This window comes from Aethalodelphis obliquidens, unplaced genomic scaffold (assembly GCF_003676395.1).
Source record: "Aethalodelphis obliquidens isolate GAN/ISIS:26980383/991018 unplaced genomic scaffold, ASM367639v1 scaffold18, whole genome shotgun sequence".
Lineage (NCBI taxonomy): Eukaryota > Metazoa > Chordata > Mammalia > Artiodactyla > Delphinidae > Aethalodelphis > Aethalodelphis obliquidens.
In genome coordinates, this window is record NW_020837962.1 from 2974585 (window position 1) to 2996234 (window position 21650).

Sequence of the window (21650 nt, forward strand, 5' to 3'; positions counted from 1 at the left end):
CCATTTTTGTTTTAAGCACTTTGATGCACCAACTCATTTAAGCCTCCCAGCAACTCTATGACCAAGATACTACCATTGTTTTTGTTTGACAGATAGGGAAATTGAGGCATGGAGAAACTAAGTAATTTTCAAGATCATACAACAAGCAAGTGGTAGCAGTTTGACTCCAGAACTCCTAGGCACTTATATTCTTAACCGCTATGATTTACTGCCTCTTATCTAAGATTAGAGGACAGTTCTCCCGGTCATGTTAGCCACCCAAACAATGCTTCAGATGCAGGCAGCTAGTTAAGAGAATTTCCCACACTTGGCATGTCGTAAGAACTCCCTGAGGAGTTAGAAACAGAAGCTTCTCCTGGAGATTCAGACTCAGTAGGTCCACCCTGGATTTTGTATTTTTAGCAAGTTTGACAAACGCTGGCTTAGTAGTTTAGTTCAATGGCTTTTTGCTGGACAGATTCCAGTTTGGGTGGGTGGCTGCTTCACTACTTTACTGGATGTGTGTCACCTTGTGCACACAATCTCACCCCTCTGGGCATCAGTTTCCCCTTCTGATAAATGAAGCTAATGGTAGTACCGTCTTCTAAGGCTGTGAAGTGGATTAAGTGAGCTGGTGCAAAGTGCTCAGAGCAATGCCTGATGCTTAGGGAGCAATGATGACAGTACCGTGGCACCAAGCAGGGGCTCCTGTGCCCGTGGCACAGAAAGCCACACTCTGACATCAGGTGTTTGCAGCAAAGTCAGGGTTTATTTGCAGGGCGCCAACCAAGGAACTCATACCCAGAAGACCTGAACTAGCCAATGGTTTTCAGGCAAGGGATTTTAAAGACAGTGTTAGGGGAGAGGGTCGTAGGATGTGTGATCAGCTCGTGGACTTTCTTCTGATTGGTTGGTGAGGAGGTAACGGGGTGATGTTTCTGGAATTTCAACCTTCTGGTTCCAACCAGTTTGGAGTCGAGGCTTGTGGTCAGCTTGTAGTTACCACCCTCCACCTGGGTGGGGGGTCTTGCAATCCATCAGATTGTTATCTATATCCTTCCAGAAGGAACTAGGAGTTCTGTGACTCTATTGTCTTAATCATCAACTGCTTGAGCCTGCTCTTTGGAACTCAGGAAAGGCATAGGAGTCTAAAGCCTTTTTTTCTACAAACAAGAAACAGGGGAGGGCTTCCCTGGTGGCACAGTGGTTAAGAATCCGCCTGCCAATGCAGGGGACACAGGTTCAAGGCCTGGTCCAGGAAGATCCCACATGCCGCGGAGCAACAAAGCTCGTGTGCCACAACTACTGAGTAAGCCTGAGCTCTAGAGCTCGCGAGCCACAACTACTGAAGCCCGCACGCCTAGAGCCCGTGCTCCGCAACAAGAGAAGCCACTGCAATGAGAAGCCCAACGCAGCCAAATAAATAAAGAAATAATACAATTTAAAAAAATGTTAAAAAAAAAAAAGCAACAGGGGACACAGTGGGGCTTTTGTACCCGGTAAGGCCCTACAGTGTCTTGCTTGGTTTCCATCTCCCCTTTTCTTTGACAGTCCTCAATCCTGAGGGGAACAGGGGCCAGACAAGAAAGAGAATAAAATTTGGCATAGTGAGATTAATCATAATTCAGTAAGGGAGCTCAGTTTTAGGGGGACTTGGTTTGAAATGGAATGATGGTGATGATGACTAGGGAACTGAATATGCCTCAGAACTGTGACAGAGATCACACCTGGTGGCTCGGAGGACTGTCCTGTCGAGTGCTCCAAGGACAGGGCCGGGTCCTTTGGACCGTAAGGTACGATTCCCAGATAAAATACAGGTCCCCACTTAAATTATTTCAGATAAGCCACAAAAAATTTAGACAAGCATCTCCCAAATTGCATAGCACATACTTATCATTTATTGCTTATCTGAAATTCCAATTTAACTAAGCGTCCTGTATTCTTATTTGTTAAACCTGCAGACCCCACTTTTAGGGAATGGCTGCCCCCCCCCCCCCAAACCTTGAGTCCAAAGACGCTCACTCTGCTCACGCAGGCGCCAGGCAAGTTGGCTCCCTCGCCAGGAGCCCCAGTCGATCCTAGAGGGGCCCCTCACGCTTCCGCCCGTTCAGGCAGCACTAGTGGCGCCCCGAGCGACCGAGCCCCGCGCGCCCGCCGGCCCCGTCCCGCCCCGAGCAGAGGGCGCAGCCCCCAGCCGGGCAGGCCCCAAGCGGCAGTTGGGCGGTTAGGAGTGGCGCCGCTCCCTCCTACGCAGTGGACTCCTTCGAGGCGGAAAACTTGCCATGTCGGCTGCGGAGGCGGGAGGTGTTTTCCGCAGAGCTCGGGGCAGGACCCTGGACGCGTTTTCCTCAGGTACTGCCTGCCCTTCGCCTGGGAAGGTGATGGTTTCAGGGCTGCGGAACCTTCGGCGGGAACGTTCGGTCGGGATGTGCGCCTCCAGCCGGACCCCAGCGGGGGCTGCACCCGGGGGCTGGGGACCGCAATAGAGGCCGCACCGCCCGCACTTGGGGCTTCCAGGGGCGCTTTTGAAAGAAGAGTGTCTGGGCAAGGGGTACGGTCGTGGAGTCTCGCTGGCCTTGACCAAGGTTCCCTGAGAGAAGATAGAGTGAGGCAGCAAAGCATAGTTAATAGCGTGGGCTCTGCAGTTGGACTTGGTTTCCAAGCCCTGCCTTGGACACGTTGCTCAGCGAGTATTGGTCTCAGTTTCCTCATCTGTAAAAGGGGAATAATCGCAGCGAGGTTGTGTGTGGCACAGGATAAGCGCTGGGTGCACGTGAGATGCGGTTATTTTTATTATGGCCATTCACCACGATGTAGTTTATACTCCATAATCATGGTTACCTTCTATAATATGAGTCATCCACCAAAATGTTAGCAGTGCCCATCACAACTGGAGACGGGAGGCAGAAGAGCCGTGTGAGGTTAAGTGCTTGGATTTTGGATTTAGATAATCTGCCTCGCTGTGAAAATGGGTTTGTTAATACTTACCGCATAGGGGAGGGTTAGCAGATTAAAAGGATTTCTGTATCCAAGTGCCTGATAGGCTAGGTGCTAAGTGAATGTTAGCCCTAGAGCTATAAAAGGGACCATTGTTGCCCGTTTTATTGGTCCTCCCTGCGTCTTTTGCTGCGTGGTCAAATTCCAGTTTTTGTCACCCCGGGGCAGTCACCCCAGACAGGCTGCGTGATCTGACTTGTACTCACCTTTCTTGCTTCATGCTCACCATTCTTCCCCTTGCCCAGTTCTCCTGCTTCACTGGTTTTCTTAACTCCAATTTTAAAGGTCCAAGTCCTTTATTTCCGTAGGGCTTTTGTGCTTGCTCTTTGCTCGCCTAGCTAATAGCACTTTCTGAACCTTCACACTTTATTTAAAGTTCAGTCACTTTCTCAGACAGATTTTCCCTGGCTACCCTTACTAAAGTGGGTTTCTCCTGTAACTCCTGTCCGAAAGCCTTATTCTTTTCTTTCTTTGCAGCTGTTGGTGGGGGGTGGCAAGGTTCTGGAAGAGCATGTAAGGCCAGAAATCTAGCAGAGGTGGATTTTAGAAAATAGTCTGTTGTGGTGACCATTCTCTAAATATTTTAATATGCCTTTTTCAACCTGTTTTCAAACCCAAGCTTGTGTGCCCCATGCACAGTGAGGCCAAACAAACAAAATATCAGAGTTTGGAGCAGAGAAAGGTTTATTGCAGGGCCAAGCTAGGAGAACAGGTAACTTGTACTCAAAAGACCCGAGCTCTCCCTGTAGTTTTCAGGGAAGAGGTTTTTGTTTTTGCCATGCTACGTGGCCCGTGGGATCTTAGTTCCCGAACCGGGGATTGAACCCGGGCCCCGACAGTGAAAGCACAGGGTCCTAACCACTGGACCGCCAGGGAAATCCCCAATGGAGAAGCAGGGAAGAGTTTTAAAAGGCAACATTTGGGGTGACAGCTGCAGGGTGAATGACTTTCTTCTGATTGGTTGCTGGTGAGGTAACAGGATGGTGGTCCAGGAATCTCAAGCATCAGCCTTCTGGTTCTGACCAGTCTGGGGTCTCAGCAGGTACTTACCATCCCTCACCTGGGTGGGGGCCTGCAGAACTTGAAGACTGTATCAGATTGTTAGGCACATCTCTTGAGGGAACTATAAGACTAAGGAATTAAGACTCTTTTTTTTAAAAAAAACATCTTTATTGGAGTATAATTGCTTTACAGTGGTGTGTTAGTTTCTGCTTTATAACAAAGTGAGTCAGCTATACATATACATATATCCCCATATCTCCTCCCTCTTGCGTCTCCCTCCCACCCTCCCTATCCCACCCCTCTAGGTGGTCACAAAGCACTGAGCTGATCTCCCTGTGCTATGCGGCTGCCTCCCACTAGCTATCTATTTTACATTTGGTAGTGTATATATGTTAATGCCACACTCTCACTTCTTCCCAGTTTACCCTTCCCCCTCCCCACGTCCTCACGTCCATTCTCTACGTCCGTTCTCTACTTCTGCGTCTTTATTCCTGTCCTGCCCCTAGGTTCTTCAGAACCAATTTTTTTTTTAAGATTCAATATATATATGTGTTAGCATACGGTATTTGTTTTTCTCTTTCTGACTTACTTCACTCTGTATGACAATCTCTCGGTCTATCCACCTCACTACAAATAACTCAATTTCGTTTCTTTTCATGGCTGAGTAATATTCCATTGTATATATGTGCCACATCTTCTTTATCCATTTATCTGTCGATGGACACTTAGGTTGCTTCCACGTCCTGGCTATTGTAAATAGAGCTGCAATGAACATTGTGGTACATGACTCTTTCTGAATTATGGTTTTCTCAGGTTATATGCCCAGTAGTGGGATTGCTGGGTCGTATGGTAGTTCTATTTTTAGTTTTTTAAGGAACCTCCGTCCTGTTCTCCATAGTGGCTGTATCAATTTACATCCCCACCAACAGTGCATGTGGGTTCCCTTTTCTCCACACCCTCTCCAGCATTTATCGTTTGTAGATTTTTTGGCGATGGCTGTTCTGACTGGTGTGAGGTGATACCTCAGTAGTTTTGATTTGCATTTCTCTAATGATTAGTGATGTTGAGCATCCTTTCATGTGTTTGTTGGCAATCTGTATATCTTCTTTGGAGAAATGTCTATTTATGTCTTCTGCCCATTTTTGGATTGGGTTGTTTGTTTTTTTGCTATTGAGCTGCATGAGCCGCTTATAAATTTTGGAGATTAATCCTTTGTCAGTTGCTTCATTTGCAAATATTTTCTCCCATTCTGAGGGCTGTATTTTTGTCTTGTTTATGGTTTCCTTTGCTGTGCAAAGCTTTTAAGTTTCATTAGGTCCCATTTGTTTATTTTTGTTTTAATTTCCATTTCTCTAGGAGGTAGATCAAAAAGGATCTTGCTGTGATTTATGTCATAGAGTGTTCTGCCTATATTTTCCTCTAAGAGTTTGATAGTGTCTGGCCTTACATTTAGGTCTTTAATCCATTTTGAGTTTATTTTGTGTGGTGTTAGGGAGTGTTCTAACTTCATTCTTTTACATGTATCTGTCCAGTTAGGAACTGAGACTCTGTTATAGCTGAACTATTGTTTGTTGACTGCTTTTCCTTTGTTTCTGCATTTCCTCACTTCCCTAATTAGTAACCCCTTGAATCTGCCCTTTGGAACTCAGGGAAGGTTTAGGATACTGAAGCCTTTTTCTGCAAACAAGAAATGGGAGACGTGGAAGGGCTTTTGTGCCCTGGCGGGCGCCACAGGGTCCCACTCAGTTTCAAACCAATGTGAGGTTTTGGGGATTTATCCATATTGGTCTAAGTAGCTCTAGTCTGCTCATTTTCCTGCTGGGCAGTAGCCGTTGTATCAGCATATATTGATACATTCTGTTGCTGGATATGCCGAGGATCTTCTTGCTTCTCCATATCCACTCTCTCCCTGCTCCGCCATGCCCCAGGAGGTTGACATCTTTGGGCTTCATCCAGGGGCACCTTGCCCTCTGGCCTGCTGTTGGGTTCAGCTGGTGGGAAGTCCTGACTGGAGATTAGAGGGTGGGGAAAACAATTGTCAGTGTGTTTATTCCCCTGGTTTAGTCCCTGTGGGGTTGCCTCAACCTGACTGTATTCCTTACCTGAAATTCACTGCTGCTTTCAAGGTAGGCTTTCTGCTGGAACTCTTTTCAGATGTAGTTCTGCTTTTCTGTGTTGGACTACTGAACTGTCCTTTGGTGTTTTTCGATACTCAACTCATCCCAAGTAATTAAACGCTCCTTTAGTTATCCTGATTTGAGTATGCCAGCTATTTCCTGCTGGGATCCTGATATGATGGACATTCAGTTATTTCTGTTTTCCACTCTTGGTAACGGTGCTCTTATGAACATTCTGGTACAAGCCTTCTTGTGGACACAGGGAAACATTTCTCCAGGGCATGTACCCAGAGGAGCGAAATTCTGAGTTGTAGGGTATGATCTTTTCCAGCTTTGCTAGATCTTGTCAAATCTCCTTCCAGAATGTTTGCACCAACTTATGCTCCCACTAGCGGGCTATGAGAGATCCTTGTGACTCTGCACTGTCTCTTTTCAGTTCAGGAAGTATTTACTGTGTTCCTGTTGCACTCTCTAGTATCTTGTGATGAGTAAAAAAAAGTCAAGGGGAAGGCAAGGGCTCATAATCTAAGCACAGAGCTGTGGCACAAAAAATAATTCTTGGCAACTGGTGGGCTCTGTAGGCCACTGCAGTGGGAATCGGGATTTTTTTTTAAGCTTTTTTTTCTTAATTAATTTATTTTATTTATTTTTGGCTGTGTTGGGTCTTCGTTGCTGTGCGTGGGCTTTCTCCAGTTGCGGCGAGCAGGGGCTACTCTTTGTTGCCGTGCGCGGGCTTCTCATTGCAGTGGCTTCTTTTGTTGCAGAGCACGGGCTCTAGGCGCGCGGGCTTCAGTAGTTGTGGCTCACGGGCTCTAGAGCGCAGGTTCAGTAGCTGTGGCGCACGGGCTTAGTTGCTCCGCGGCATGTGGGATCTTCCTGGACCAGGGCTCGAACCCGTGTGCCCTGCATCGGCAGGTGGATTCTTAACCACTGCACCACCAGGGAAGCCTGGGAATCGGGATTTTAAGCATTGGTCCTGGGTGATGGTGAGACTGTTAATTGAAATCAGGGAGTAAGGAGTAGGGCCAGGTTTGATGAGATTAATTTGGGAAGTGGTGGCTTTGAGTTGCGGTCAGGAAATCTGAGGCAACTTGCAGGGTGCGGCGCACAGCTGGGGATGGAGGTGTGGGTGCCACCCACAGAGAGGCAAGTAGATGATATCGCTGTAGGAGTCGGCGGCATTCCTGAGGGGCAAGGTGTGGAGTAGTGGACGGGGTGTGTGTGTGTAACCTTAGGATGTGCCATCGTTTAGGGGGTCAGAAGAAGGAAAAGACACACTGAAGGCCTCAGAGCAGGAAACAACCAGAAATTTTGGAAGATAAATCCAGGAGCCAGCCTTGGTACCAAAGTTGGGGAGGAGGGCTTAAGGCAGGGTGGTCCGCAGGCTCAGATGCTGCAGACATCTAGGTGAGTGTTAGCTGAGCAGAGGATGGCAGGTTTGTTATGTCGCCTTCAGGACAGTTTCAGTGCAGTTTGTAGGAGGAAGCCTGGTGCATGGCTTTTGAGGAATGGTGGAGATTGAGGATGTGCAGTCAGCGAAGGCAGGATTCTGTTTGGAGCCGTTTGGTGATCCAGGGTAGACATAGGGTTGTAGCAGTTTGAAGGAGGAGCAATGCTGAAGGAGGGCTGAAGGGTTTGCGGTAGTACTAATGGTGATAAGAACAGCAGGAGCATCTAACGTTTATCAGGTGTTTACGGCGTGCCAGGCACTATCCTCTGTGCTGTGTGTGGATTATCTCATGTAATCTTCAAAGTAGTGCTGTTGAGCTAGCTATTAGGGTTACCCTCTTTTTACAGTGGGAGAAAATCAATCTCAGGAAGGCTAGGCAACTTGCCCAAGGTCACATGATTGGTCGGAGATGGATCTGGGGTTGAAAAATGCAAAAGGCAGGATAATTGTTGGAGAGCAATATCTGAGGAGATGGGAAAAGCTGGCATTGAAGGCTCAGAAGAGGGGTTGGCCCTGGGAACAAATTTCTTCTTCGACCATCTCTCCCTCCTTCTATCTAACTGTTTTTCTGTCTATCCATCTATCTACCAGACGGTCCATCCACCAGTCTGTCCATCATATGTCCATCTTTTCATCTGTCTGTCCATCCATTTGTCTATTGGTTCATCCACTTGTCCACTCATCAAATGTACTAAGCACCTCCCTTGTCCCAGGCATTGTGCTAGATCCCAGAGTGCAGTGATGAGTGAAAACCAGATGTGATTCCTCACCTCTGGCCTGTAGCTACTTGGAGAGCCTACCATTAACCTGCCAATCACACAAACCATCATAAATCCCAGCTGTGGCAAGTGTCAGGGAAGTGAGGAATGTCACTTGTCAGGAAGTGAGGGGCATCTTAATAAGGCCCTGCAGGGAGGGCTCCCCTGGGGAAGGGGTGTGTCATCTGATTGCTGAAGGATGAGTAGGAGGTACCTGGGCTCTGAAGGGAGGGGGAGGACCGTTGTAGACCACAGGTGGAGCAAGTGTGAAAGTCTGACATGGTGGGACAGGAAAGGGAAGGGTGAGAGGAGAAAGAAGCCCCTGAGTCTGGAGCTGGGTGGTGCAGGATGAGACTGGAGCATGGGGAAGGGGTCATTGGGGAGGTTTTGTCTTTAAGCTGCATGTGTGAGGACACAAGGACACATGATCTGATTTCCATTTTGGAAAGAATGGTCTGGCTGCAGCAGTAACAACAGAAGAGTCTCTGCTTGCGAGGAACTTGGGGTGCAATCTGATTGGAAGCTGGAGCTCAGCCACTCGTCTTGAAGCAGCATTTCCAAGGCACACATTGTTCACTTTGAATTTGTTGACTTCCAGCAGCTGGAGGGGCGTGTGGTGGTGGTGGGGGGCTTCTGGTGGAGGTGATGGGGGCGCTGAGGTGTGAAGCTTCCTAGCCCACTGGAGCTGCCCCAGGGCTGCCGTGGGACCAGAGAGCAGGAGAGGTGCTCACCTGGAAAAGAGTGGTGTGGAGAAAAAAAAAAAAAGAGGGGGTGGAGAGAGACTCCACCCGCACGAGGGGGTGGAGAGAGACAGAGAAGATAAATTGAGATAGGAGGAGGGAAAATGACCCTGGACTTCTAGAAGTGGGGCCTGCACTTGGTCTCCTCTGTGGGTTGAGCAGCCCCAGTGGGCATGCCCAGTATGCGTCATACAGCTCAGGGCTTCTAGAGGCCTGGCCTTGGAGGGTCAGGCTCAGAACCCTTCACTAGAAGTTGAGCACCTAGTCTACCCCTGAGCTGCCTCTACTGCTGTCACTGACTTACCTGGGTCCTAGTTCCCTATTAGTGTTGCTGGTGACTTTGAGCGATCCTCTTGGAGGGTCCATGGCCAGTTCAGGCTCTGTGGGCAGGTGGTAAGCTGGTAGAGCTGCCCCAAGGGCAGGCTTGGAAGAGAAAGGAAAGGAACTGGCTTTTTCTCTCTTGCCAAAATACACATTGCCTCTCAAAGAGGTTTTGGTGAACTCAAGCAACTGTGCCTCAAATCACAACCCTGATCACCCTCACACTCCCTCCTGGAAGCCCCCTCCAGAATTAAACAGTTTGTTTCTCAAGTGAAGCTTGTCACGTAAATGAAAGAGTGCTGTCTTACCCAGCTCAGGCTGCTATAACAGAACACCATAGGCTGGATGGCTTAAAAACAACAGAAATATATTGTTCACACTCTGAAGGCTGGAAGTCCAAGGTCAAGGAACCTGCAGATTCAGTGTCTGGGGCGAACCCTCTTCCTGGTGCATAGATGGCTGTCTTTTTTTTTTCTTTTTCTTTTTTTTAAGACTTTATTTTTTAGAGCAGTTTTAGGTTCATAGCAAAATTGAGCGGAAGGTACAGAGAGTTCTCATACATCCCCTGTCCACACACGTGCACAGCCTGCCCATCATCAGCATCCCCCGCCAGAGTGGTATGTTTGTTACAACTGAACATACAGTGACACAACATAATCACCCAAAGTCCACACTTTACCTTACAGTGCACTCTTAGAGTTGTACATTTTATGTACAATGTACATGTACTGTATAATAACATGTGACCATCATTGTAGTAGATGGCTGTCTTCTTGCTGTGTCCCCCCATGGAGGAAAGCGGGAGTGAGTGATCTAGGGTCTCTTTCATAAGGGCAGTAATTCCAGTACTAAGCCCGCAGGATTTAATCACCTCCAAAGTCCCCATCTGCAAATATCATCACATTTGGGGTTAGATTTCAATGTAAGAATTTTGGGGGGACACAAACAGTCCATGGCAAGCACTTTAAGACCATTTCCCCCGATAGTTTTTGAGTAACAGTATTCCCACGCACTTCTTCCGGGAGTGTTGTATGTGAAGCCTGGCTTCAGTCATCCATTTCCTGTTAACACAACCTGCTAGGCTCTGTCAACAGATGTTTATAGAAAGTAAGTTGTACGTGTCTCACCTGAGAAGGCTCACAATCCTCAGGCATGTTCAAATATTCATTTTAATTAGGCAAATTAATAATTATATTTCCTTGACGTATCCTAATTAAGACTACTTTCTCCTAACAAATAATTGTCTTTCTGAAAAGTTTACAACATCAGTTTTGAAGAAATTCTCAAAGGGAGAAATATCAAGATAAAATATGTTTTCAAAATTACCTATCTTTTAATTGTTTTCAGGTCCTAATCAGTTTTTCCAGTTCATTTTACCACTGGAATATTTTCCCCCTTAGAGAACAGGGATCTTCAGTGGTTTACCTAAAATGATGATTTCCTTGGACATTTTAAACCTCCACAGCTGTTTCAGAGGAGCCAACTCTATTCACTGATTCTGAATGTTTCTTGGTCCCTTCTGGAAACCGTCTCGCAGAGAATAAGTGAAATCTCTAAAGAATAATGTACTTTATCCCTTCCAGGTCTCACCTAAGAACCTCTCTAGAAACAGTAGGCCTGGAAATGTTTGTTCAAGTCTGAAGAGGGTTGAAAATATTGTGGCGTAAAAAATTCAAACTTATCAATGAAGGAAATGAAATGAATGCTTTTAATTAATTTTTTAAAGTAATTAATTTATTTTTGGCTGCGTTGGGTCTTCGTTGCTGCGCACGGGCTTTCTCTAGTTGCAGCGAGTGGGGGCTACTCTTCGTTGCGGTGCGCGGGCTTCTCATTGTGGTGGCTTCTCTTGTTGCAGAGCATGGGCCCTAGGCGCATGGGCTTCAGTAGTTGTGGCTTGCGGGCTCTAGAGCGCAGGCTCAGTAGTTGTGGCACATGGGCTTAGTTGCTCCGCGGTATGTGGATTCACTAATTTCAAGTTTCACTGGTTTTTAATAAATTTACAGAGTGGTACAACATCAGAATTTTAGAAGCTCTCAGTCTCCCCCAAAAAGGATACTTTGTGTCCATTTTCAGTCTCTTTATGTTTCCAATCCCAGCACAGTCAGCTACTAATTTACCTCCCTGCTTTGCCTTTTCTGGACGTTTCATATAAATGGAATCATATAATCTGTGGTTTTTTGTGACTGGCTTCTTTCCCTTAACATAATCTTTTTAAGATTCAGCCATGTTGCAGTGTGTATCAGCACTTTGTTCCTTGTTACTGAACAGTATTCCAGTGTATGGATTACCACATTTTGTTATCCGTTTACCTGTTGGTGAACATTTCGATATTTTTTGGACATTGATGGACATTCCCCCATTTGGACACTGGCTATCATGAATAAAGCTGTTATGAACATCCACATTATAGGTCTTTTTTTTTTTTTTTTTTTGCAGTACACGGGCCTCTCACTGTTGTGGCCTCTCCCGTTGCGGAGCACAGGCTCCGGATGCACAGGCTCAGCGGCCATGGCTCAAGGGCCCAGCCGCTCCGCGGCATGTGGAATCTCCCCGGACCGGGGCACGAACCCATGTCCCCTGCATCGGCAGGCAGACTCTCAACCACTGCGCCACCAGGGAAGCCCTAGAGGTCTTTTTGTATGGACATATGTTTCATTTCTCTTGGGTAGACACCTAGGATTGGAGTTGCTAGGTCGTATAAGTAACTGTGTTTAACATTTTAAGGAACCACCAAACTTTTCCAAAGCAGCTGCACCATTTACATTCCCAGCAGCAGTGCATACAGGTTCAAATTTCTCCATATGCTCATTCACACTTGATATTGTCTGTCTTTTTGATTATAACCAAGCAAATGCGTGTGAAGTGGAATCTCACTGTGGTTTTTTTTTTAATAAATTTATTTAATTTATTTTATTTTTGGCTGTGTTGGGTCTTTATTGCTACGCGCAGGCTTTCTCTAGTTGTGGCGAGCGGGGGCTACTCTTCGTTGTGGTGCGTGGGCTTCTCACTGCAGTGTCTTCTCTTGTTGCAGAGCACGGGCTCTAGGTGCACGGGCTCAGTAGTTGTGGCTCACGGGCTCAGTAGTTGTGGCTCGCGGGCTCTAGAGCGCAGGCTCAGTAGTTGTGGTGCACGGGCTTAGTTGCTCCGCGGCATGTGGGGTCTTCCCAGACCAAGGGATCAAACCCCTGTCCCTGCATTGGCAGGCAGATTCTTAACCACTGCACCACCAGGGAAGTCCTCATTGTGGTTTTGATTTGCATTTTCCTAATGCCTAATGATGTTTAACACCTTTTCATGTGCTTGTTGGCTATTTGTAGTCTTTGAAGAAATGTCTGTTCAGATCCTTTGCCTGAGTTATTTATGTTTTTATTATTGAGTTGTAAGAGTTCTTTATGTGTTCTGGGTACAAGTCCCTTGTCAAACATATGATTTGAAAATATTTTCTCCCATTCTGTGGCTTGTCTTTTCACTTTCTTGATGATATCATTTGTAGGACCCAAGTTTTTAATTCTGATGAAGTCCCAGTTATCAACTTTTTCTTTTATTACTTGTACTTTCGATGCCATATCTAAGAAATCTTTACCTAAACCCAAATTGTGAATATTTACTCCTGTGTTTTCTTTTAAGAGTATTATAGTTGGAGCTGTTACATTTAGGTCTGGGTCCATATTGAATAAATTTTTACGTATGATGTGGAGTAAGCGTCTTATTAGAAGTTTTCCTTTTTTTTTTTTTAACTACAGTAGAAGCCTGGTAGTTTGTCAATGAATAGAAAAAATTAGCTAAAGAGGGGAATCATTAAAAAAATTACACATTTTTGACATTTCATTTTAATGTAAACTATAAATGTAAATTCAGTTACTGATCTTTTGAGGTCAGGCCAAGGTCATGTCTTGGAGCATGGGTTTACAGATGGGCCTGCCCGGGAGCCTTTCTTGCATAAACAACACCCATAGCAAATCTTTTCCAGTTTGGGTTTTTTCCCAGTGGAGCAGTCGGTTAAAAATCACCTAGAGAGCAGTCTGAGCGAAGGATTCTTCTAGCTTTACACTTTCTCATCAGATCTTTCACACTTGCCTCCCCGACACCTAATTCAATAGTATTTTATTTTTACCAGCTTGCTTTTATTGAGTCTTCCCAAAGCATCCGTCGTTGCTTTATTAGAAACAACCCTTTTTACGTTTGTATTTCTCTGGCTTACATTTTTTTTTTTTTAACATCTTTATTGGGGTACAATTGCTTTACAATGGTGTGTTAGTTTCTGCTTTATAACAAAGTGAATCAGTCATACATAAACATATGTTCCCATATGTCTTCCCTCTCGCGTCTCCCGTCTCCCTCCCTCCCACCCTCCCTATCCCACCCCTCCAGGCTGTCACAAAGCACCGATCTGGCTTACATGTTTGATTAAATTAGGCGATTTAAAACTAAGTGCTGGCATGAACAGACTCGGGGGCACCTCCTGACAGACACTCCATGAGGGGCGGGGCAGAGGTGCGTAGAGCATGGGAAGGCCATCAGCTTGCCCTGGGCCACGGTCAGAGCCTTCGTGGAGGCATGGAGAGTGTTGATGACTCCTTCACATTGGTCTAGTGGACGTCTGTTAAGAAAGTATCTTCTTCACAGAGAGGACTAACTGACAACTTTTTATATTTGTGCAGTGTGTGAGTTTTAACTTTGTCAAACCCTCCAAAGAGCAAGGGGCGGTAACACGGGGCCAGGGCATCTGGAGACTCCAGAAGCCCCAGAACTGCTGCCAGCCACTCTCAGGACCAAGAGAATGTGGAGTCAGACACCCAGGAAATATTTGTTGAGCGAAAGAACGTCCAGACTCCCCCACGTAGCCTTGTTTAAAGGAAAAGAAGAAAATTCTTTGTCAAGCTAATGGCGCAGGTCCTCATTTGTAAGAAGGAGGCCGAGTGTTGGCTAGATCTGTCTTAAGGAGCAGCCAGGATGACAAGTGCATCGATTTCATCTATGTGGGGGCGCTTTGGTGATTTCAGGCCCCAAACTAGTAAGTGGGAGGATCCAGAGGAGGACGCAGCTCTTCAGGCTTCCTGCCCTCTGGCCCCGCCCCCAGAATACAGTGGAGCAGGACGGAGCACCTCATCTTCCCCCCAGTCTGCCCCTTCCCAGTCTCCCCTAGCGCTGTCCTACCAGCAGCCTGGGAATCGCTCCTGACCTCTGCTTCGCCCTGCTCTCCGTGTCCCGGCTGCCCACAGTCCGATCCACGCACCCCCAGGGCACACCTGGGCTTCATCTACTTCGCTGCTTCCCGGCTCCCACCACCGTGAGCCCGGCCACCCCACCTACCCTGCCTCTCAGCCGGACAGTCCCAGCAGCCTCTGAGTCCCTCTTGTCCCTCCAGTCTCTTCCCTGGACAGCATCCAGAGTCATGTCTTTGAAACAAAAACTGGGTCTGTCAGCCCTTGCCGTGGCTTTTCTCTGTCCCCCTCCTCTTCCCTCTCTTCCTCATTCTTCAGGCCTGTGCTGCTTCTCCTATTCTAAGTTAGGTTCTCTGCCATTCGCCTTCACCCGTTCTTTTCCTTTATGATACTTGTTACAACTTAGAGTTGTGTCTTTACTCCTCTGACTTTGTTGTCCTTTCCTGCCCGTAGGTGATAAATTCCTTGGGGGTGGAGCAGGAAGCCCAGGCCTAGGACGGTGTCTGGCAGTAGTGGACCTTCAGTGGCCTTTCATTATGTGAATAAATGAATGAAAATGAGTACAATGCCCACAGGATCATGTGTGTGTATCCACCTAACCCACAGCTTACACACATCATGTTTTCTCTGGACAAAACCAACAGAAACCAAGGTATTGAGCCAATCAACAGGACCCTTGCAAACCACGCACCACTGGGCAGTTGGTGCCTTACTCAGAGGCACCCGCTGGGGCCGGTGCTTGTTCGCAGGCGGGTCCTTCCTCTCCTTGCCCCCTCTCGGAGCTGCATCTGCCCCAAGTAAGGGTGGCCTTCTCCTCCCATCCAGGGCCTCCGTTTGCTCAGCCTGTGCCTGCAGGGCTGCCTCTGTCCAGAGCGAGCACCTTCTTCCCGTTCTCCCCGAAGCACCACCCCCTGGGTCAGCAGCCACAGGCTCTCTTGGCAGTGAAACACGGGGAATGGCGCAAAAGTCATAGCAGACCTCCACCCAAAACATGCAGACCCTCAATGGAGTTCTGCTTTTGAAAAGTGAGAGAGGGATGGAAAATGTCTTTTTCCCCGCTTAGACGTTGTCCAGAACAGCGTTGGCCAAAGCCAGGGACGCTGAAAGCCGCCTGGCCAAGTAGTCCTGGCGCATCTGCCTTCTTACTTCTCTGAAGGGTTGCAGATAAAGATGCTGGCAGGCCCCTCATCCCCAAACGGCAAGTGTGGCAGCCAAGCTATGGCTCAGAAGCTTCTGCGTATCTCAGAATGCTACCTTTTGGGTGCATGTGGGCTGAGAAGGGGTGGGGTGAATTCACTTTGGTACTTAGGGGACGCAACTTGGAGACGCTGAGTATTTTGCTGTCGTACTGAATTATTTTGGGGGCGGAGGGGCCCTGAAGGACACTACTTTTTTAAACAGCTTCACATACCGCGCAATTCACCCTTTCAAAGTGAACGATTCGGTGGCTTTTAGTCTATTCACAGAGCTGTACCACCATTACCACAAATTTTGGAACACGTTCACCACCCCAAAAAGAAACCCCACACCCCTCAGTTGTCACCCCCCGACCCACCCCCAGCCCCCCAGCCCTAGGCAACCACTAGTGAAAGACACTGTTAACTGCTGCATTAAGTTCTGGCAGTCTTACCTTTGGGACATTTGGATTGTTAAACCAGAAGGAGTCCCAAAGCGGTGAAGATTGTTTTGCTACTGTTGTGTGTTTTTGTTTTTTAACCACTGAAATAAGATTAGTCCCCAGAGAAGATGAGGGGCATTGCTGAAGACATTTAGATTGTGATTCACTGTGCAGATTGCTGCTGTGAGAAACTGCAAAAATTGCATTTCGTTGGCGTTTGCTCTTTAGCTAGAAAGCTTCTGGGCAGCTGTAAAGCAACCCATCTTTGCCATTTTATAACCAAAGCAATATCCACAGTATATAAAGGAAAAGATGTTAAGACCAAAGCATACACACACACACACACACACACACACACACACACACACACATATACACATATATACCATCAGATATTTTCTGAGCCCCACTATGTGCTATGGGAAACAAAGAAATGGGTAAGATTTTGAGAACGCTGTCTGCTAAGACAGGGTAGGAGTTACCGTGGATAACAGTCATGGTAATAGAAGCGCACACTTGACTGCTTAGTATGTGCTAAGTCCAAATGCTTCACATGTATTAACTCAGTTAATTCTTCACAACAACCCTTTTGAGGTAGGTGAGTTATTCTTACTTTACAGATAAGGAAACTGAGGCCCTGAGAGGTTAAGGAACTTGCACCATGTCACAGAGTTGGTAAAGGGTGGAAATGGGATTTGATCCTGGCACTCAAGCCTCAGAGTCTGGGCTGTCCTGGGACAAGGTTAGGGCTTTGGGAGATGGAGGCCCAAAGTGGTACAGGGGCTTGAAGCCCTTCCCCAAGCCCACATGTCTGGGTATGATCTGTTTTATCCCCAGTATTCATATTTACCCCTGGTCTCAGGGTCTGGTCCTTGCTGTGCCCTCTGTCTGGGGTGCATCTCCCCAGCCCCCCGCCTGGCTTTGTCTCGTCCTCAGATCTCATCTCCTGTGTTGCCTCACTCCTCCATCTACCACAGAGCTCTCCCACCCAACAGTTGCTCCGTCCGTGATCACCCTGATTACTTCTGCGGTACCAAGGAGCACAGTGTGTAATGAGCTTAGTTGTTGACCTGTTTGTTGTCTGTCTCACCACCATTCTGAAGGTCTTTTCTTTTAAATTAATTAATTTATTTTTATTTATTATTTGGCTGCATTGGGTCTTCGTTGCTGCGTGCGGGCTTTCTCTAGTTGCGGCGAGTGGGGGCTGCTCTTCATTGCAGTGTGCGGGCTTCTCATTGCGGTGGCTTCTCTTGTTGCGGAGCACGGGCTCTAGGTGCGTGGGCTTCAGTAGTTGTGGCTCGGGGGCTCTAGAGCGCAGGCTCAGTAGTTGTGGCGCACGGGCTTAGTTGCTCCGCAGCACCAGGGATCGAACCCTTGTCTGCTGCATTGGCAGGCAGATTCTTAACCACTGCGCCACCAGGGAAGTCCTTGTAAGGTCTTAAGGAATGGGACCTGTGGCCTTGCCCACTAGTTGAATGTCTGGTGACTAATATGACACCCATCCTCAGAACAAACTTTCTGAATGAGGGGAAGAGTCAGAGCTGCATCCGCTTGCCCGGGAGGAGGAAGTGGCATGTGAGCTGGGCCCGGAAGGACAGACAGCACCTCAGCAGGAGGAGCTGGTACAATGGAGAGCACCCCCTGGAGGAAGGGGCGGGAAAGCATGGGGCGTGTTTGAGGAGCAGGGAAGGGTCCATGTGGTGGGATCCTGTGGTATGTCTTGTGCAGGGTTCTTCAGTCTCGCTGTTGACATGGGCTGGATTCTTTTGTGGGGCTGCCCTGTGTAATGTGGGATGTTTAGCACCATCCCGGCTTTTGTCCACTGGACGCCAGAAGCACCATCCCCCTCCCAGTGTGATATCCAGAAATGTCTCCAGACATCAGATGTGCCCTGGGGATCAAAATCATCCCCGGTTTAGAGCCACTGGTCTAGTGGGAACAGTAATCGGTACAGTTGGGAAAATTTCGGGCTGTGTTTTAGCACCAGGTGCCGGAATGAGCGAGGGGCCACTGACATCTTCATTTATCCCTTCACCAGATGTTTACTGAATGCCTCCCACCTGCCAGGGACCAAATGGTAACATGCTGACAGAATACTGGAAAGGGAAAGCAAATGTGGGCCTTTCCTTATGGAGGTTAGAAGGTAGTGGCCCTTCAGCGAGGGAGTTTGATGACCAGGGTGAGCATTTTCTAAAGAGTCACGATGGCAGTGATGGACTGAGATGGATCCGAGCAGGGAGTCCTGCATGGAGCTGTCTTGGTAGCTCCAGGTGGGGCTGGTGGACGCCTGACCCAAGACAGTGACGCTCTCAGTTGATGCTGAGTTAATTCTCTAACTTTACAGTCCAGTGGAGAACCGTGGCCTCTATAGTCCCAATTTATGTATTATTTTGAGTCAGATTCGTTAACAGGAGCCAGAACATTGAATTCTTAAACATCCTTACAATGCAGTGATGTGTTGTAGCTCTCACACTTCTTAACCACTATCTTGTGATTTTAATTCTGTCTTCCGAAAGTCAAACTAGATTTAGAAAATGAGACTCTTATTTATAAAAAGTAAATGAAGAAAGCTGTTTGTCATTGTATTCCACCTTGAATTATTTGGGGTTGCCTATAAGGTGGCAGGTTTAGCACATCATGAAAATATAAATTATTAGAGTATTAGGTGTTGATTAGTGACATGGCTGACTCCCGTAGGCCTTTTCCTAGTTGGGCGATGGAAGTAGTGATTCATTTGCTTTTGTGGGGGGGTGCGTTCGTTATAGTTAGTTATTGATTAACTGGTAAGAATGAAAGGATCAATGCGATTTCTAATTCTTGGTGTATATTAAAAAGTCAACTTTCGTTAACAATTGAAAAATGTGCCCAAAAGGTATAATAAAAGTGAGTGAGAGGAAATATATTGTCAGAGACAAATTCAAGAAAACATTTAGTTCGTGATATTAAAGGTGCAAACTGTAAAGAACAATTGCAATTTGAATGTCTGTTTTTCAGGCAAGATATTGGCACATAAACAGAATCTCATAGGAAGGCTTAATGGTAAAGAATCATGTGAATTTTAAAAGGTTTTTAAGATTCTTTTCTATGTACAGTTGCTTTGTACTCAGTAATGCTTAAAGGAGACTCACAGGCCTTTCCTGATCATGATTTAATACCAAATCCAGTGTCCTTTTTATCCCTCGATTTTGAAAGATTGTTTCTATGACAGTCTCTATCCATTAGCTGAAAATGGGAAGTGGCCAAGTCTTGTTACTCTGTATATGACGGATGAGTCAGATTTCCTTCTAAGGCCCATTTTTTCTTTAAAAAGTATTTTTCAATTAATCTTAAATTTTGATTCAGGCTATGGTAACATACTAAATTATGACAATTTATTTTGGTAGCTTGGGGCTTGTTTTCTTCCAGCTTGTCATTTGAGCAGACCTTGGCACTCCTAGCCGATGAGTCTTCTCTTTAATCTCACTTGTGTGATCACCTGCCCTGAAGTCAGGGCTCTGTGGTGTAATTGGCCTGGTTCTGCCCCTCACGCCTTGTTAGTCTTGATCAAGTTATTTACCCTTGACCTTGTGAGTCTCCTCTTCTGTACTTCTAAGCAAAATGGAAGGGTTACCGTGGATAAGGGCTTCTCATCCCAGATGTCTTCAGGGGCCAGGTGGCGAATGGGGCCAGGTGTGGACCGCAGTGAATTCCAGAGCATTCATGCCAGTAAAGGGGCAGTTACTGCTCAGTCCCAGCCAATCGTTGGCACACTCCATTTGGGCCTGGTGTGGCCAGATTTTCCATGAGAATCCAGAAAGCCAGTTGTATATATGAAACTCATGCATTTAAATTGTTGGCAACAAATTCAAAATTTTATAAACACGGCGTGTGCCAAACAGAATACACCTGCTAATCAGATCTCATCGAGAGACCTGAAGTTTGTAATGTCTTGAGGAGATCACCAGTTAGCATCCCACAGAAAATAGATGTCCTGGGCCCTTTGCTGTTGGCAGGGTCTGTGAGCACCTTGTCAGCATTATCTTTGTGTGCTGTCTCCGCACTCATCAAGATGTGCCATTTAAAGGAAACTTTTTGGAGACAAAAAATGTCTTTATGGAGGTGGGCAACTTGCAGGCAGCCTAGGGAACATTCCGTCTTCTTCATGGCTCTCTCCTCTCCAGGCCAGCCCGGCAGCACTGAGATGCTGAACAATAGAGGCTGCTGCTCATAAACTGTAACCTTGAACTTGAGCCATGACTGAGATCCCTAGCCAGGCCTCAGTATTCCCTCCTTGGTTAAATGAGAGTGTTGGTTAAAGTAACCCTGAGAATCCCTCCGGCACAATTTCCAGTTCTTTAGGGGGAAAAGGTGGGCTTGTATAAGGTGAGCCTTCAGCCTTCATAGGATGGGCTGCAACAAATGAGCTCACTCAGCTCAGTACAGGAGGGTCACGTTAAACTTGTGGTTACCTGAGATTAGTTAATTATGTTAGTTAATATTATCATCTGTGGCAGACAGGACCTGCCTCCCTGCATGAGCCCCTGCTTTTGAGCGTGGGCTGGCCTAGTGACTTGGTTGTAATGAATTGAACCTGGTAAAAGTGATGGGCAGTCACTTCTATTATCATGTTACATGAGATCGTAACTTCCGTTTCCTAGCAAACCCTCTTTCTTGCCGCCTCTGATGAACAAGTTTCCACGTTATGAGCTGCCACGTTGGAGAGGCCCACGTGTCAAGGAACAGGTGGCCTCTGGTTGACAGCCAGGAAGGAACAGGTGCCCTCAGTCCCTCAGTCCACAGCCACCTAAGTGAGCGGGGAAGCACATCCTGCCTGACCTGAGTCTTCAGATGAGACTCCAGCCCCAGCCAACACTTTGATTGCAGCTTTTGAGAGATGTTGAGCAGAAGGTCCAGCTTAGCTGTGCCCAGATTCCTGACCAACAGAAACTGTGAGATAAATCATGTGTCTTGTTTCAAGGTGCTGCATTCGTGGTGATTTGTCACATAGCAGTAGATGGCTATTACACCGTCTCTTTGAATTTGTTTAAAAAATTAACATTGAAAAAATTACATTCACTGTAGACATTCTTATTCATAGCAGATTGAAGTGTTTTAGTTAAATGAATGTATGCATTATTGTGTCTTAACACTAAGAACCATATAGGCATTATCCAGAGCTTTGTGTCAAATGTTTCAAAAGATTACAATCTGGTTTTAGCACCATCAGGGTCAGAAATGAGATCTTAATTTAAGCAACTCACTTTATTCTTTAATCCATTCATTCAAAATACTTAGTTTATCTCAAAAATTTGACCTTGGTCTTATCATAGTTGTCAATTAGAGTCCCTGACTGCATTCTTGTATCAAATTTGGACAAAGGAAAATTACCTCTCTGTTGTGCTTTTGAAAACACACATTTGTGTATGCTGCACACACACAGCTGCTAGCAGGTGCTTTCACTGTATGTCATGATGTCATGTGAAAATCTAAAGTGTTAGAACTCACTAATTAGTAATGAATTCCC

General features: G+C 46.7%; 1 protein-coding gene across 5 annotated transcripts in view; it reads left to right on the forward strand.

The window, feature by feature from the left end:
* The first annotated feature begins 2140 nt into the window (after nt 1-2140).
* CPPED1 (calcineurin like phosphoesterase domain containing 1) overlaps nt 2141-21650 on the forward strand; it is a 114454-nt gene continuing 94944 nt past the window's right edge. For 2 of the 5 annotated variants that reach the window (XM_027117357.1, XM_027117356.1), the window contains exon 1: nt 2142-2331. In XM_027117357.1, the coding sequence (XP_026973158.1) occupies nt 2262-2331 (70 nt within the window). In that variant the 5' untranslated portion in view covers nt 2142-2261. Of the gene's footprint in view, nt 2332-21650 lie in introns of all 5 variants that reach the window. The other 3 variants (XM_027117355.1, XM_027117358.1, XM_027117354.1) reach the window with 3 other exon arrangements.